At 53.1% G+C, this 15,847-nt stretch overlaps 4 protein-coding genes across 4 annotated transcripts; 2 read left to right on the plus strand and 2 right to left on the minus strand.

Annotated features, from left to right (window-relative positions):
• Nucleotides 1-1,940: 1,940 nt before the first annotated feature.
• On the minus strand, nucleotides 1,941-3,984 carry J4E83_000528 (uncharacterized protein; the record flags this gene model as incomplete). Its single annotated transcript, XM_049327490.1, has 2 exons — nucleotides 1,941-3,236; nucleotides 3,295-3,984. 2 exons carry the CDS (start codon nucleotides 3,982-3,984, stop codon nucleotides 1,941-1,943), a joined length of 1,986 nt encoding a protein of 661 aa, XP_049193635.1.
• Nucleotides 3,985-4,369: 385 nt separating this feature from the next.
• On the minus strand, nucleotides 4,370-7,181 carry J4E83_000529 (uncharacterized protein; the record flags this gene model as incomplete). The annotated part of the gene is made up of 3 exons (XM_049327491.1): nucleotides 4,370-6,929; nucleotides 6,985-7,071; nucleotides 7,120-7,181. The coding sequence occupies 3 exons, from the start codon at nucleotides 7,179-7,181 to the stop codon at nucleotides 4,370-4,372; spliced, it is 2,709 nt and encodes a 902-aa protein (XP_049193636.1).
• Nucleotides 7,182-7,742: 561 nt separating this feature from the next.
• J4E83_000530 (uncharacterized protein) lies at nucleotides 7,743-9,212 on the plus strand (the record flags this gene model as incomplete). Its single annotated transcript, XM_049327492.1, has 3 exons — nucleotides 7,743-8,109; nucleotides 8,161-8,976; nucleotides 9,025-9,212. 3 exons carry the CDS (start codon nucleotides 7,743-7,745, stop codon nucleotides 9,210-9,212), a joined length of 1,371 nt encoding a protein of 456 aa, XP_049193637.1.
• Nucleotides 9,213-12,164: 2,952 nt separating this feature from the next.
• Nucleotides 12,165-13,897, plus strand: J4E83_000531 (uncharacterized protein; the record flags this gene model as incomplete). Its single annotated transcript, XM_049327493.1, has 3 exons — nucleotides 12,165-12,440; nucleotides 12,496-12,729; nucleotides 12,779-13,897. The coding sequence occupies 3 exons, from the start codon at nucleotides 12,165-12,167 to the stop codon at nucleotides 13,895-13,897; spliced, it is 1,629 nt and encodes a 542-aa protein (XP_049193638.1).
• Between the last annotated feature and the right edge of the window lie 1,950 nt (nucleotides 13,898-15,847).

Below are 15,847 nucleotides of genomic sequence, written 5' to 3' on the forward strand. Positions count from 1 at the left end.
AAATTACCCAAACCATCATCCCAGTACGAACCATTGCCTCCCTAGACAGCCATTCACGAAAGTCGGGGTTGTGCTCAGGATCAGCCGTCCTTGTCAGATCATAAGACTTCCTCGTCTGAACAAGTAGACGGAGTCTGTGGCAGCCCTCTACTAGAAAGTGTCGTTCTACATGGGCACGTTCTACCAGGATTTTCTTACCCGAATGCAGCATGCAAGCGATATTCAGGATGCCAGCTTGTAGAATCCGTAGATCTGGGTGGGCAACGAACCGGGAATAGCTCGGGCTGTAATCAACGTCCTCGTTACCTGCCGAACCTTGTGGGTCTAGTCCATATTTGCTTCGCGTGAGGATAGTACTTAGCAGACCAAATAGAGATTCGCTTGTTTGGGAATGCTGCAACAGCCGTGAGCACTTTGAGCCAATAACAGAGACGGCGATTAGCAAGAGCCAGCTCTTGGAAGCATCTTGGGCGAAGGAAGACCGCCGCAGGAAGGGAAATACTGGGTGGAAATGGTCAAAGTATTGGCGAACAAAGATTACGACTTGCTCATACGTGGGAAAGTTCGAGGCGCTCATATCGACTGGGCTATCGCGGCTTTCAGCAGCAATGCCGTCCAGCAGAGATTGATAGGCTGCTGGTGGACACAATTTGTCTTCGTCAGAGGTATCAAGCGATGCAGAAGCATCATTAGCTTCCGCATTTTGCAAGTCGATGGTTTCTTCTGAGCAAATCGAGTGTTGCGATCTGCCACCGAACGGGGCTCTGGCACCTGCTCCGTCAACGTAGTATCTGTTTTCCGACGTCGATGTAGATATTACGGAGGCGGTATCCTTTGACTGCTGGTCAATATCGGGTATGATCCTATTTGGATCTGATGAGTGTGATGTTGTGGCGATCGCAGGTATTGAAGGTGTTGTTGGCGCGACGGAACAAGTCCATTGCTCCACGGTGCCATTAGCTTGGCCTCCGAAGTTTGCGAGTAGCGCATCCAGGTCAATAGGGCCTGAGTATTGGGGCGATAACCAGTTCACGTCTGACAGACTCATACCAGGCATGTCGAATGGGTCAGAAGCGAGCAAGTTGTTGTCGACGTTGCTGTTCCACGCCCATGCATTGACAGAGGATTGTCCTATTGCATCGTTGAAGTCCGCTGTTCTGAACTCGCCATTGCTGTCTCGATTGACATTGTTCGGATGCAGATCCCCAGTACTGAAGGCGTCTGTGGAGTCATTCGCGCCAGCATCCGCCGTTCTGCCTCGCGCGCTGCGGACTGCCGGGTACTGGCAGCTATAGCCACGTTGCAAGCACCTGGAACATTTTGGACCGCGCGAACATTTGACGCGGTCTGAAGCGCATCGAAAGCACGCGCGTGACGCGGGAAGCTGAGTCGTAATGTCGCTGTGGTCATTGTGCGCTGCGATGTGACGGGTGAGGACATCACGGCGTGAGAAGGACTTGTGGCAGGAAGGGCAGGGGTACGGCCGTTCGCGAGTGTGGATCCTCATATGACGTACGAGATGCTCTTGCTTCCCGAAACCGCGACCGCATATTGAACATACTGCATTAAATCGCTCCTGCGCTCCAGGGGAGGTCATTGCCGGAAAGGTAGGAGCAGGTATCGTGCGGAGAGAGCGTGAATATATGCCCAGGCAGCTCGAACTCGAGGTTAGACAAAGGACAGGGCATCCCAGTAGTCGTGATCACCCAGTCAAGATGCATGCGGGGGCAGAAGCGATGGGATCTAGTGGCAGGTGGAGGATGGCGTGGCTCATAACTGGGAAGTAATCACGGGCTTGGAAGGGTGGGGCTCGCACGGGCTGCAAACATCATGGCAACGATTACTCAACGAAGAACTCAACGAAGAAGAGAATGCGCGTTGGAGTCAAGTAAGCCCTAATAGAGGAATAGATTGTTCATTTAGAGTCTGTCAACATCATCCTAGACGCGCTCGAACACCGGCATAACCTCCAACGGACTCTCAACCTCAACATCCTTCCCACCATCCCACGTCTCCCCACCCCAAAAGCTCTTCCACTTCTTACCACCCGCCAGTGGCGGAAGATAAACCTTCGTCTTCGTCTGGCCCTTCGCCAGAACCGGACAAATCAAATACTTGTCTCCGTACATATACTGCTCTTCCACCTCCCAGGACCTGCTATCCTGCGGGAACTCATAGAACAGCGCCCTCATAACCGGCGAGCCCTTCTGATGCGCCTCCTCCATAAGCTTCCTCGTGTACTCACGTAGATCCTCGCGGATACCCATGTACTTCTTGCAGATCTCGTAGACAGCGGGACCGTACGACCAGACTTCGTTGTCTGCGCCGCTGCGGCAGGATGGGCTATCTGCGGTCTTGGGTTGGCGTGGCTCGCGATCGCCGTGTAGGCGCATGACAGGGCAAAAGGTGCCCCATTGGAACCAGCGGACGAAGAGTTCGCGGAACGCTTCGTCGTCGGGGTTGCCGCCGTGGAAACCTCCTATGTCGGTTGTCCACCAGGGTAGACCCGAGAGACCCATGTTGAGGCCTGCGGCGAGTTGGTTGCGGAACGTGCCCCAGGAGGAGGAGATGTCGCCGCTCCATACGAGGGCGCCATAGCGTTGGCTACCGGCCCATGCGCAGCGGACTAGGTTGACGATGTTCTTTTGGCCTTCTGCCTCCATGCCTTCGTAGAATGCGCGCGAGTATTCTCGGGGATAGATGTTGCCAATCTGTACGTTGGGGCCAAGGTGGTAGCGGTAGTTGTCGAAGTCGTAGTGTCGGTACTCTGGCTCTGCTTCATCCAGCCAGAATACTTTGATGCCTTTCTTGTAGTAGTTCTGCTTCGCTTTGTTCCACACGTAGTCCCGCGCAGCAGGGTTCGTTGAATCGAAATGAATCGTTTGGCCTTGGAACGTCATGGCCGTTCGTACACCACGCTCAGTGCGGATGAGCAGACCCTTCTCGACCATTTCCTCGTAGTTTTCTGATCGACGGTCTACAGTTGGCCAGATGGATATCATGAGCTCGATCTTCAGCTCTTCGAGTTCTTTGACCATGGCATCGGGATCGGGCCAATACTTTGGATCGAACTTCCAGTCTCCTTGCATGGTCCAGTGGAAGAAGTCGATTACGATGAGATCAATAGGGAGATTCCGTTTCCGGTACTCGCGTGCGACTTGAAGAAGTTCTTCTTGGGTCTGGTAGCGCAGCTTGCATTGCCAGAAGCCTAGACCGTATTCTGGCATCATTGGTACCTGAAATAGCTTGTCTTTAGCTTCTTACTCACCTCATGGCATGAACATTGGGACTTACCTTCCCAGTGGCATCGGCATACGACTCGACAATCTGCGCTGGTGTGTCGCCAGCTACGACCCAGTAATCCAAGACTTTGGTCGACAGCGCCTCGAAACTCATGATGTTCTTGCCAAACACCACATTGCCAATCGAAGGGTTATTCCACAAGAAGCCATACCCAAGCGATGAGACCGCAAAAGGTACGCTAGCCTGGGAGTTCCGGTGCGCAAGTTCCAGTTGCGCGCCCTTAATATCAAGGTAAGGTTGCTGATACTGTCCCATTCCATAGATCTTCTCCTTGGGGTCCAGACTCTCGAATCGAGCGGTAAGCTTGTAGTCGCCTCCATGAATAGGATAAAATTCCCGGGCTTCGACTTCCAGCGCGCTGCATTTGGGGTCGACAATATCGCGGCGGTTACGGGCGTATTCTTCTAAGAGAACTTTACCGCTGGTGTTTAAGATGGTGATCTTGCCTCGCTTGCTGATGGTGGCTTTGACGAGGCCATTGGTCAGTGTTGCTGACTCATCGTTGCTGGCAATGTCGATGCTGGCAGTGGTCTTGGGTTGTGGAAGGAGCGCCCAGTCTTCCTGTGGCATGGTGGGCATCTTGGTGGAACGAACGCGGACTGCGTTCTTGCCCCAGGGCTCGATCCATAGCTGCTCGGCATCGTATGTGAAAACAAGGCGGTTATCCTTCGAAGTGAACATGATGTATCTTTCTTAATAGCCGTGCAAAGCTTACAGATACGTGTAGCTGCCCCAGACATGGAGGGGCATAGACACGTCTTTTACATTGTAGCAGCTCCACGTACGCTTACCGATGCTACGGGTACTCGCGATTGGGAAACCCGCCGTTTGCATTTCCCCGGTGGCACGTTTCGTGAGTGAAGTCATACAACCTCCCAAGTGTGTGGAGAGGGGCTTCTCCATCGGAGTCTCCACCGGGATACGCGCCGCGTGCTAGTCCTGGACACGTCGATCTGGCGGGGTTGGCCTTGGCATGGGGAACGCCTCATTAATGAACAACGGCATGTGCATGGATTCCTACACTATGCCGACAGCTCCACCTATCGTACTGAATCGTAGTCTGATTTTACTTCCGCCAATAGGTCTGGACAAACTCATGTGCCCAGTCAATGACCCCGGCCTTCCAATCACCCAATGATTCCTCGACGAGCCCTTCCCATTCTCTCGCTGCCTCGTCTTCACCCTTAGCACCACCAACACCCTTTCCTAGCCACATACGCTCTTGAACCTTTCTTACGCTACCTTCCCTCTCTACCTTGATATCTGGGATGTTGGCTCCCTGCATGAGAGCAAAAAGGTTGAGTATGAGGTTCGAGGACTTGCGCAAGGTAGACCATGCTGTGTAGGAGTACTCTTTGAAGACAAGATAGTTTGGGTGCTGCACTCCGCCCATGCCTTCAATCATCTCGCGACAAAGCTTCATAGCTGGTGCGAAAGGCTTCGGGTCTCTTCCCAGAATGTATCCAAAGTCTACGTGGAAGAAGGCACCCGATGGGGCAAGCAGGAGGTTGTCGAGATGGCGATCGCCAACACCTAGAAGGTAGGTTATTACACAGTAGCCAGCGCAGGACTTGATGTAAGTGTCCATTGCCTCCTTCCGAACGCCGAGTGGTGCGCTATCGTCAGGGTTATTAGCGCGCAGGTAGGCCAGTAGGGAGCCCTTGTGCTTCTGGCACGCTGCCGCAATGCTCATCGAAGGCACGAATTGGAAGGCGCCAGCGGAGGTGGAAGTAGCGAGAATACGGTAGGGTGTTAGCTTGAGATCCAGATTCTCTTTGCGAAGAAGTCGATCCATCAATGTGATGATTTGAATGACGAGTTGATCCTGCCGTAGGTCATCGCCAGTCTTGAATATGATTGGATATGGATTCGACGTTGTGGTCTTGAAGGAGAGCACCATAGGTAGCAACGATGATTTTAGAACATTGCAGTCTTCCGTTGATATCCCGGCGATGTACACAGATGGATCGAGGGGCAGAGGAAGTGGGTCAAAATTGGTGAGTTCGTTCTTCGGGTCAGCAATCGCCTTCTTGAGACGGGCAAGCTTGGTAGGCCGATCCCCTCCACCGAAGCGCACATCTTTCGAAATTTTGGCCAAGATGGTGAGCAGCTCGCCCTGACGCTGGAAGGTCTTGCGGGTTTCGACACCTTCAGGCGTCTTCTCTAACTCGACCATAAAATCGTATTCGACCTTGGCAAAGAGTTCACGATGCTCTGGCTCCTGATCGGTGCTGAAGTCGCTAATCTCCACCATGAGGTACCAATGTAGGAAGTTGCCCAACGTGAAGCTGTTGGCTGCACGAGTGACCAGGAAACGTGCTAGTGACGAATCGTCACCCTCGCCTGGTGCCTCATACTTGAGTGCCTGCACCAATTGTAATAGGTAGAGCTGGAGCTCTTCGTCGTCGGCCTTCTTCAACCGCTCGACAGCGTAGCTTCGTACTACGGGGTGGTCGAAGTGGGGTCCAAGAAGTTCAAGCGCGTCGTCTACATCTATCTCTGCCCACTTGTCGAGCAAGGGTGCAGCTTGCCGGGCTTCTCGTGGGTTCTTCCAGTTAACGCACTTGACAAACTTGGTCAAGGCCCGCTTGTCACGTAGCAAGAAGTATCGGAACTTCCAGATATCGTCTCGCTCGTGTGATGTGATTTCCTCGAGCGGTCCCTTAGAGAGCAGTAGATTGAGCTTGTCTCGAACGTGTACGTTGGGCTTACGGTCGCGGTCGAGTGAATCGGTCTGCTGGCTGCGCATCAACTCGCGATGCTTGTCTTCGGCAGGGTTCACCCGTCGGCCGACTTCAGGGTCGTAGATCTTGATGAGCCGTCCTGCATCTGCATCGCCGTATCCAATACCGTCGATATCGATACCTGGTCCAAATGACACTTCGGGTGGAGGTCGCAGCCTCACATCGGCTTCGGCTGGCAATCGCAAGTCTGATACGGGGGGCGGTGGGTATTCGACGTCGGAGAAGACGATCGCGTGGTCGAAGCGGGGCAATTCGATGTCGAGATAGAAGAGCTCCTGGTCTTCGCCGTCTGCAGAGCCGTTCGTCCCATTCGTCTTGGCCTGGCGGTTCAAAGCCGCAGCCTCGGCCTTGAGCGCCTCTTTCCGTATTTGCATCATCTTCTTGTATACCAGTCCGTCGAGCCAGTTGTTGGTCGGCAGATCGCCCATCTCCTGCTTCTTCAGCAAGCCTTCTAGTCTCTCCATCTCGGCGACCTGCTCATCCACGGTATCTTCAACGACCTGCGCCTTTCTACTTTTACGCGCCGGCGGTATTACCCACGGCGTTGTAGTGTTGGTCAGGCCATCTGCCGCCTTGAAGCGGTGTATCCGACAGCGTTGCCTGCCCTTGTGGAGCGTGTTGTCGTTGTCGAAGAGAGGTATGGTTGTGCCACCAAAGGGCACGGCATGGAGACTCGAGTCGGTGTCTTCGGCGGGCGATAGGTCCCATATCGTGATGGCTATCTGGGCGGAGGCGGGGAGGTTCGCATACGTCACGGGGAGCTGCAGCCATTCGTTCCAGATGCGCGCGTTCTTGAAGGACTTGTAGGCGGTTTGGACGGGCACGGTGAGGGGCTTGCTATCCGCCCATATCTGCGCAGTAACATACAGCTCAAAGTTCGGGCTAGGCTCTGGTCAGTACTCGTCTCTCCTCTCTCACCAGGTGAGAGGCGACCCACTTGATATTTGAAGCTCGGTGCCTAAGGTCCGGCCTCTTCAACAACACCGAGTACGGGATGGGCTTCTGGTTCCCATCAAGACGATCTCTGCATTACTCAGCACGACTTCAGTAATACTACAGCGAGGATGCCTACATTCTAACATGGACCGCCAACTCGGTCAGGTCGAGAGACGTCGCAAAGTTGAAGGCTTCCATCGTGCGCGGTGGGGAAGCTGGATGCTACGGCATGCCATGGGTGTGAGGCATGTGCAAGTCTTATCGCCTACCAGCACATGACAGGTTTCGAGGGTGCTAGCGGGAACGCCCGTTCATCGCATCGTCTGGCGGGGTGAAGGAGAGACACTTGCACTGCGCACTGGATGAAGCCATGCGGGTCAGAAGCTCCACAAGCCGACGCGCATGCAGGGGTTCGCGAATGGAAAGAGCCCTTTCGCGTGCTGCACGGCTTGGCTGACGAGCGCGGTCGCACTTGCCTCTAGCAAGTCGCGCTAGCCTCTGCACATTCGGCAACCGCGTCCCAGGCACAGGACATCGCCCGCATCACCACCACCATTGCCCTGCCATACCCCTCCACCGCTCCCTTAGTCCCCTTCACTTTCACGACGCGGCATGGCGCGTCTCAACACACACCTCTCGGCTACCCCCCAGACACGCGCTTCCACCGTCGACTCTCTTTATCGCGACCCCTCTGTGGCGCCCCGGAACGATAGCAATGCGCGCACCACGTCTTATTCCGTCCTCAGCCCAACGCGCTCAATGAACTCGGACAAAGAAAATGAGCAGCCTGAGACACGCGCAAACACGCCGCGACGAGGCAAGGCTGGCGGCATGCGCAGCGCGTCGGTGCGTATGCCGACCCCCGACTCGGGCTCAACAACTGGTAACGGCAGTAAGAGGAGGAGAACCGATAACTACGCAATGGCTCACCCGCACATTTACGAGGATGGAAACGACGAGCAAGAGGAGGAGGAGGAAGAGGACATGCACGAAGTGGAAACGCCCTCGCAGCCCCCACCCGAGTCAGATGAGGAAGGCGACCAGAAGTACTACAACCCAAACCAGAACCCCGAGCAGCGAAGGAGACTGCGAGCAAACATGCGCGATAACCATCGTATGCTGGAAGGTGAGTCGATCAATTTGGTCCACGTCCCATGAATACTACTGACCACAGCAGATAATCGCGATGACTATGTTAAATCACGCGACAGCGGACTGCTTGATGCTATCAAGACACAAAACAGCTTGTTCGGCAAGGTGCGACAAACGGCTGACGCTACCGTTGACTCCCGCTTCCTCGTCAGCGCCAGCGACCTAGCAGGCAAGAAGCTCAACAACAGCTTAGGCAACTCTGGTATAGGCATCGATCTGGATCAATTCGTTTCAAAATGCATATACTTTATGAAATCCGGCGGTCACATCGCAGGCGAGGAAGACGCACCCGCACTAGCCGTAGGCGATGACGACGAGGAAGATCCAGATGGGCTCGACTGGGCATTACTAGGTCGGCGAGCATGCTTCCCGCGCAACAGGCGACCGCCAACATCAAGTTTTCTGCTCGGCCCACTCTCAGTTCAGAGGCGCGTTCGCGTAACTCAAAAGAAAGCTCGATCGCAACGGCAACCTCTTGGTCCAGCAACTCGACCCCAGGAGATCCAGACCGGGGACATTCAGCAAAATGAGAGCAACAACTTGACGACTTTGGTTAGAGGTATCAGGTCACGCTTGGCACAGCATATCACAGTTTCCCAAACGTTGGTTGAAGAAGAACTCGGTGCAGAAGATGAGTTGACTGAGGAAGCCCAAGCCGCTGCTCTTGTACGCCACAGGATCGCCATGACCAACGACCAGGAGGCCGCAGTCAATCTGCTTGATTTCGCAATAAACCCTCACGACTTTGGGCAGACGGTTGAGAACCTTTTCTATATCAGTTTCCTGGTAAAGGAAGGAAATGCCAAGATAGTTAAAGACGCAAATGGACTTCCACTACTTTGTAAGTCTGCGAGTTCAAGCGAGTCGTACATATACTAACTACTACCAGTACCTGCAGAACCCAGTGGCGTCTCAGAACACCGAGACAGAGACGTACAAAAGCACCAGGCCGTTTTCAGCCTCGACTTCCCTTCATGGCGGATGTTCATTGAAGCGTATGATATCACAACACCGCTCATACCACAACGCGAAGTGGAAGAGGCGACTGTTGGCGCCAACGGCTGGTACAACGGCTGAACTGTCGTTGGCCAGTTTTCCTGGCATCCGTTTCGCTTCTACGTTACATTTTGAACCTACACGCTTCCCACACACTCGCCCAAGAGGGCGACGTTTTGGTGTTTTTCACTGTTCACAACGTGTCTGCACGACACACCTTTCCTAAGCGGCGTTCAATCGACTCCGACACGATGGACGATGATGGGCGGTATTTGTACCGTACCTTTTCTTTGGTTTCACATTTCCTTTGGCTTTGCCGACATCTCTTTTTACGCTTTAGTTCTAGCACCTGATACCCCAAGATTTTTATTCGGATCTTCTAGAGGCATCTTCATGTAGTCGGTATAAAACCTTCGCAATTTCTAAAGAATGACCCCGAGAAACTCTGTCGCTGTGTTTACCCGTACAGCCTGATTGATCATGCCATGATAAGAGCGGAGAGGTGGCTCCGAAATCCGGTGGTTTCTTCGGGGGCATGTTACCCCAACCCCTTCCATATTGATATCGATCTTCATTCATGCATGCCAATTTTCGTCCTCCTGCAGCAATCTTCGTCCTTATTCGGAAGAAACTTACGGCTATAGGCTATCTCCATCCTCGTACGGTGTATACGTTGTTTTCCATTTTCGATTGCTTCCGCGCCCTCCCGGACTCTTGTCTTGGTACTGTGATGGAGTGACGATGTGCTTCCTAGTTACAAGGTGTTGAGTAAGATACTGGCCTTGTGACTGTCAGCTTGTTTCACACCAACTGTATGCAGAATGCAAGTATTGCTACGGCCATGCACTCGGACGAAGACTATCGCTTGAACGCAATCCTGGGGCTCACTGGCTGATCTTTAGCATAACCTATCGAAACCGCTATCGTTTCTGTGACTCCCACTACACTGGTGGAAACACATCGCTTGAAGCCATAACAGATGATTACATATGAACTCAAGAACAGAATGTTAATCTTCATAATCCATAATTGCAAAACTCCTGTGGCGTGCGTAATGGAGATTGCTCGTCGGAGTTAACTCCAGTCGTTCAACCTAGCCGCCCAGTGTTCGCAGCAAACAACAGACACAGCCTCGTGAAGCTTTCGCAACCAAAGCAAGGCTTTCGGGTCTACCAAGCAATGCGGAGCGTCCCAAGCTCAAGTAGTCTCTCTGTACGATCCCCAAGTAGGCAGGTGGTGATCGACATGATTAGCAACGATGATGGTTGGGTATCGATTTTGCAATTTCAAACAAACCCAGCCTCAAGTCAGTCAGCACAGCAGATGAGTAATAGCCTTGGCTTCCCTAGGCCTCTTTGGTAAGTAAGTAGTCAGCAAGCGTCCGTTGAAGATGACTGGAGGGGAGCTTCATTCTTTTGTGACAGGCGGGCTCGGGCCGACATAACGTTTCTAGCGTGCGCACGTCTGGTGGCAGCACTTGTAGCCTAGAGCTTATTTGACACGCCAAACGTAAATGCTGTTGGTGGAAGTTAGGGATAAGGGGGTTCGGGGGGTCTTCTGCTTCGCGGTGGCCTTGGCGAGTGTCCGGACGAACAGATGTCGCGATGCTTGGCGGCCATTTACTCAAAATTCCGAGTGTGCCAGATGTGGCAGGCTGCGGGATGTTCCAGGGCTTTAGCGCTAGCCAACGGTTTCGCTGCCCGGCGATGTCTTTCGATCTCTCCGAGTTCCTCTGGGTTTCAGCGCCATCCTTTCCGCATGGTTTGCGAGGCCCTCGAACAGCGTGATTTCGTAAGCATCGAGTTGGGCGCCTTGTCGAAATTGCAAACGCCTGTTCGGCTGATCATTGCACGTGGTGTGGAACCCTTGGTCAATAGCGCGCCCCTTAGCTGGCCAAGTCTCCAACGTTCTCCAGCCTCATCTTACGAAATTCTCCGCTGCACGCATGCGGTCGTTGTACGTATGCTTGATCGACAAGCTTTTCTTGGTTTCATAGGTTTCGAGGTCTTCGCAGTTGCGGTGAGAAGGATTACGTGGAGCTCGCTTCCCCGGATCTTCGCAGGTATAGCACCGAGGGCGCTCGGTATCCGTAAACACCGTCAGGCCATGATCTTGTCGTTCGCATGATCAGCATACTCACATATACGCTTACTAGCCACATATCAAACATAACGATGTTTTAGCCCAGATCTCGGGATTGTTGTTCGCAGACCTTTCCTTGAGGCTCCGAAACGCGTCGATGGACGGCGAATAGCAGTCATCGGTCATTCTCCGGACACGGTGCACTGGCAGCCGTTGAGTGCCGCTGTCACTCATCCTGAATCAGCACGGCAGGTGAAACGCTATGGTACCGCGGATAGGCCGTAGCTTTGCCCATTCTCTTGGGGAATCACGTTGTTGTTTGAGGCCCAACATGAGTCCCCAGGCCACCGGGTTCGTGATAATCGATCAGACCAATCGGCCGATTTCAGGCATCTCCCGGGCTCGCGCACGCTGCTCGAACCGGTACGAGGATCTGCATCTTGCGCACGAAGCGTTGAAGTTATGCCGATGCGTCCTTGCTCGTCTTTGCGCTCGGTGTGATGCGGTGGCTTTGGCGAGCTTCAGATGGGGGAGACAGGAGCTTATACTTTCTTTCCAAGCCTCAACTCTAGATGGGATCGACAGTAGTGCGGTCACACCCGCGAACGCCGAAAAGCGCGAGCCTCGAGAAATTGTGGATATAGATCGTAGCGACCGCCACGCTTTCCAGGTTGTCAATCCTTCAGTCGTTTTTCGTTTGTTAGTCCCCCCGTCCGTTCACGATCCACTTGTGTGGTGACTCGTGTCGCCAGTCTTTCCTTATCCTCTCCGATCATGGAAATCATGATGTCCGAAACATACTCCAACGGGACTCCTTCCTCGTTGGAAGATCCGCACCCGATGGTGGAGCTGGCTCCACCACTCAACTCTCCTCCAGTCTCAGAACCACATCCTATATACGCACCCATCACTGGAGATGCATCCGGGAAGAGGCCATCCGTGCCTTCAATTATGGGGTACCGCTCGAGGTCATCAACCCCAGCCACATCAGACCCTTCGAAGCGCGAATCATACAACCTCGCCGGCAGCACTTTCCTCATCACAAACGATGGGAGAACGCTCAAACTCCCTATGCCATCAAATTCCAAAGCCGATCCTTTGAACTGGGGCAGGTGGAAGACAGCCGGAGCGCTGTTTGCATTAGCTCTCTATTCTATTATCTGTCTTACTGCGGCTCAAGCAGCGTCAGTCATACTCGATAGCATCCAAGCAGATTTCCAGGATGAGGTAAGCTGCATTCTATAGCTACCTGAGACGAATACCGCTCACATACTACATCTAGGACATACCAAATTATCAGATCAAGGCGTTGGTTACAGGCCCGACCATGCTTATGGGCATCGGGTGTTTGATGTGGGTGCCAGTATCAATCGGGTTGGGTCGCCGACCTACGATCTTGATCGCGTCCCTTGTCGAGCTGGGTGCTATCATATGGGCTGGTCAAGCGAAAAGCTTCTGTTCGCTCGTGGCCGCAGTCTGTTTCCTCGGTTTGGCAGAGGGCCTTGCGTTATCTCTTGTAAGTGGGGTTGCAATTTCCCTATCAATCCATCAACTAATAATATCAGGTCTTCTTAATGGTCATCGACCTCACATACATCAACCAGAGATCAGTAGCAGTAGCTCTCATGTGGTGCATGGCAGGATGCTTTGGCACCTCAGGCGTTGCACTGGTACCTGTCTTAGCCGACCACGGAAACAACTGGCGGCGATTCTACCACTACTGGACCGTCCCCGTCGTCATCTCGCTCGTCGTCACGTTCTTCCTCTATCCGGAAACATACTTCAAGAGGCCGACTGTAGCTTTCAACGGGCTCATTCTGTTGCAGAGTGCCACCGAAAAGCTGACAGTCTACGAAGATCGCGAGAAGGACTCCGAGATCTATCGCGACCTTCCCGAATACCCACTGCGTACCGGATTCGCGGGCTTCCGTGATCGGGTCGGTCTATCACGCTCACCCTTCGCATCATGGGCTTCGGCGGGTCGTTGCGTCATCCAGATGGGTTACTGTGCCGTCAACCCACTCATCTTCTGGGTCTTCATTGCCTCTGCCTTCAACTCGGCAAGCATGATCTTCATCGGCGCAACGTACGCACGCGTTCTTGTCGCACCGCCTTACAACATACCACCGGGTCTTGTTGGCACTGTCAATGTCGCATCCGGAGTCGGAGCCCTATGTGGCTTGCCCATTTTTGCCATCCTTTTCGGCAAGGTGCTGAAGCGGCTATCGAGCCGCAACAAAGGTGTCCTAGAAGCAGAGCACTACCTCGTCAGCTACATTCTACCCGTCGTTACCGGCGCTCTGAGCTCTTCACTCTACGGCGTCGCAGTACAGTATCAATGGCGAGCGTCTGCTTTCTACTTCGCATACGGTATCAACGGCTTCTCCTTCATAACGATGATGATTGCGAACACGCTTTGGGTCACCGAAGCTTTTCCACGCTGGGCTGCCCCCGCTATTGCTGTTGTTTTTGGAGGTTGTTACTTCCTCAGTTGGGCCATGAGCTTTGCGCTCGTGCCGTGGATAGAGTCACATGGGTACGTGTGGGTTGGTATTGAGCTCATGATTTTCCAGATTGTGGGTGGGTTGGTTGCTATGCCGGTGGCGTTTTGGGGAAAGAGTACGAGACAGGCCATCGCTGGTAGGTGGGCTGAAGATCGGAGTGGTGCGCTTCGGCCACTGTGAAGGATTGGGCTGTTAGAGCTGTAGTTGGGTGTCTGTCTTTGCTCAGGGCATGCTGTCTTGGGTATGGATGGGTGCGGATAATTTATAATCTCGAGCTGCCGCTCAGTGGTACTTTCATGCTCGTGTACCAGTGTATGGTTGTATGTTCCCAGAAGAGAGTCACCGAAAAAGCCCAATTGAACCCGTTTGTGTCCTTTGCACCGACAATGCATCCTCTCTTGACAGTCCAACTGAGTAGGTCAGTCATATTCGGGGAGATGAGACAATGAGGGGACTGCCTACATTCAATACAGCCGAGATGTCTCTCTAGGTGATACAGCGCTACCAGATGTCGATAGTCGCGTGCTCCATCAACCATGGTTGTGAGTCTGAGCCACATAAAGGACAATCTTGGTCCAGCCCTGCTCTATGAAGATAGCATGGCTGTATGAGAACATAATCTGTTTTGCCCTCTTGGGTCCTGCGACGCAAAATGACGGGAATATCGAGTCCTTCTATAGCCCAGATCGTGTCACCTGACTCCACCCTCCTTACTTGTCTGCGTTGCGATAAGTCATCCATAGGACCGCGCAGAACGAACCCAAGCGATTGTTGTGTTTCAAAAGCCTGCTTCACCCCACGAGAGCTTGCCATTACTTCAGCAAGCCCTATCATCAGCCGCAATTCTCGACCCACTTGTTCGTCAGATGGATTTATGTCGGAAGGCATGCCCTCTGCGTTGCCGCCACGGGAGCAACACACTCTTGAATGAAGGAAAGACATGCCGTGAGTTCGGAACCTTCTTATCATTGTACTCTGGTCGACGTCCAAAGATGGCATCTTGCGGTGTGGTTTAGTAACCCTGTCCAGAAGACATCCTCGGACGCGCAAACACGGGATCGCAGAGAACTTCATAGTGTGCAGCTTTTCAAGCGTTGGATGGTGATGATTAATATTTTGGTTCCGGCACCGTAGAACAGGATTATGTCGAGAACTGAGCTGAGTCTGGTGATCGTCATGTGCTGTGTGGGTAGCTTGTGGCTGGATTCCGGCAGTTGATGAACTTGACATCGACATCGGACTGGAGGCGGATACCGCGAACTTTTTTGATTGCGCCCCCGTGAAATTTGGCCATTCAGTATCAGTAAACTGACGTATGTTCCAATCCGGCACCCAGCTAGGCATAACGTCGAGATCCAGAGGCTGATGAGGAGGTACATGCTTCAACACGTCTAGCCGTCCCGTCGTGAATATCAAATGAGTTGCGATATTCCCATAGGTTTCTCTGGTACTCAAGGCATAGTCTATTGGAAGAGCCTCACGAAAGGATAAGGGGAAAAAACTGTAGAGAGCGAAGACTTTGTCTCTCGGGTCTGTAGCCATACAACGACGGGCGCGATGCAACAAGTCTAGGCAATCGTGCTCATCTCGTTGAGTCGCTGGAAGCCAGTGTAGAACGCCTGGAGGATCGTGTTTACGCCTGTCGCATAGACGCATGAGCTCCCGAACAGTGTGCGCATCCCAATGGATAGTCTCATAATCTGTATAGAGAGTGACTAGCTTCGCCAGGGATATCTCCTGTAACACCCAGACCCTGTTGAAGTATGGGTGCTGCAGGAACTCCTTGATCAGTGACTCGTCGATCTGGGGATCATCAGCGATGATGCCTTGAGATCTTTTGTCTAGGTAACCCAAGAATCTCGAATTCGCTTCAGTGGGACGAAACCCTAGGTATATCAATACCTGAGAAGCATTTGAGTAGACAGCGTTCATTAATCGGACCTGGTGGTTTCTTTCGGTCGTGCTCTTCTGATCGATACATCTGATAGGTGATGTGAGCAGCCAGCCCCCATACAATATGAAGCCTGCACGGCGAGCTTACATAGCATCAATCCAAAGTACGCGGGGTAAGTTTGGTCTTCTAACGCATCGAAGGGCCGCTTCGCAATTCTTCGTGATGGCGAGTCTTCT

The sequence above is a fragment of the Alternaria metachromatica genome, assembly GCF_023757995.1.
Source record: "Alternaria metachromatica strain BMP 0045 chromosome Unknown scaffold_1, whole genome shotgun sequence".
Taxonomy (NCBI): domain Eukaryota; kingdom Fungi; phylum Ascomycota; class Dothideomycetes; order Pleosporales; family Pleosporaceae; genus Alternaria; species Alternaria metachromatica.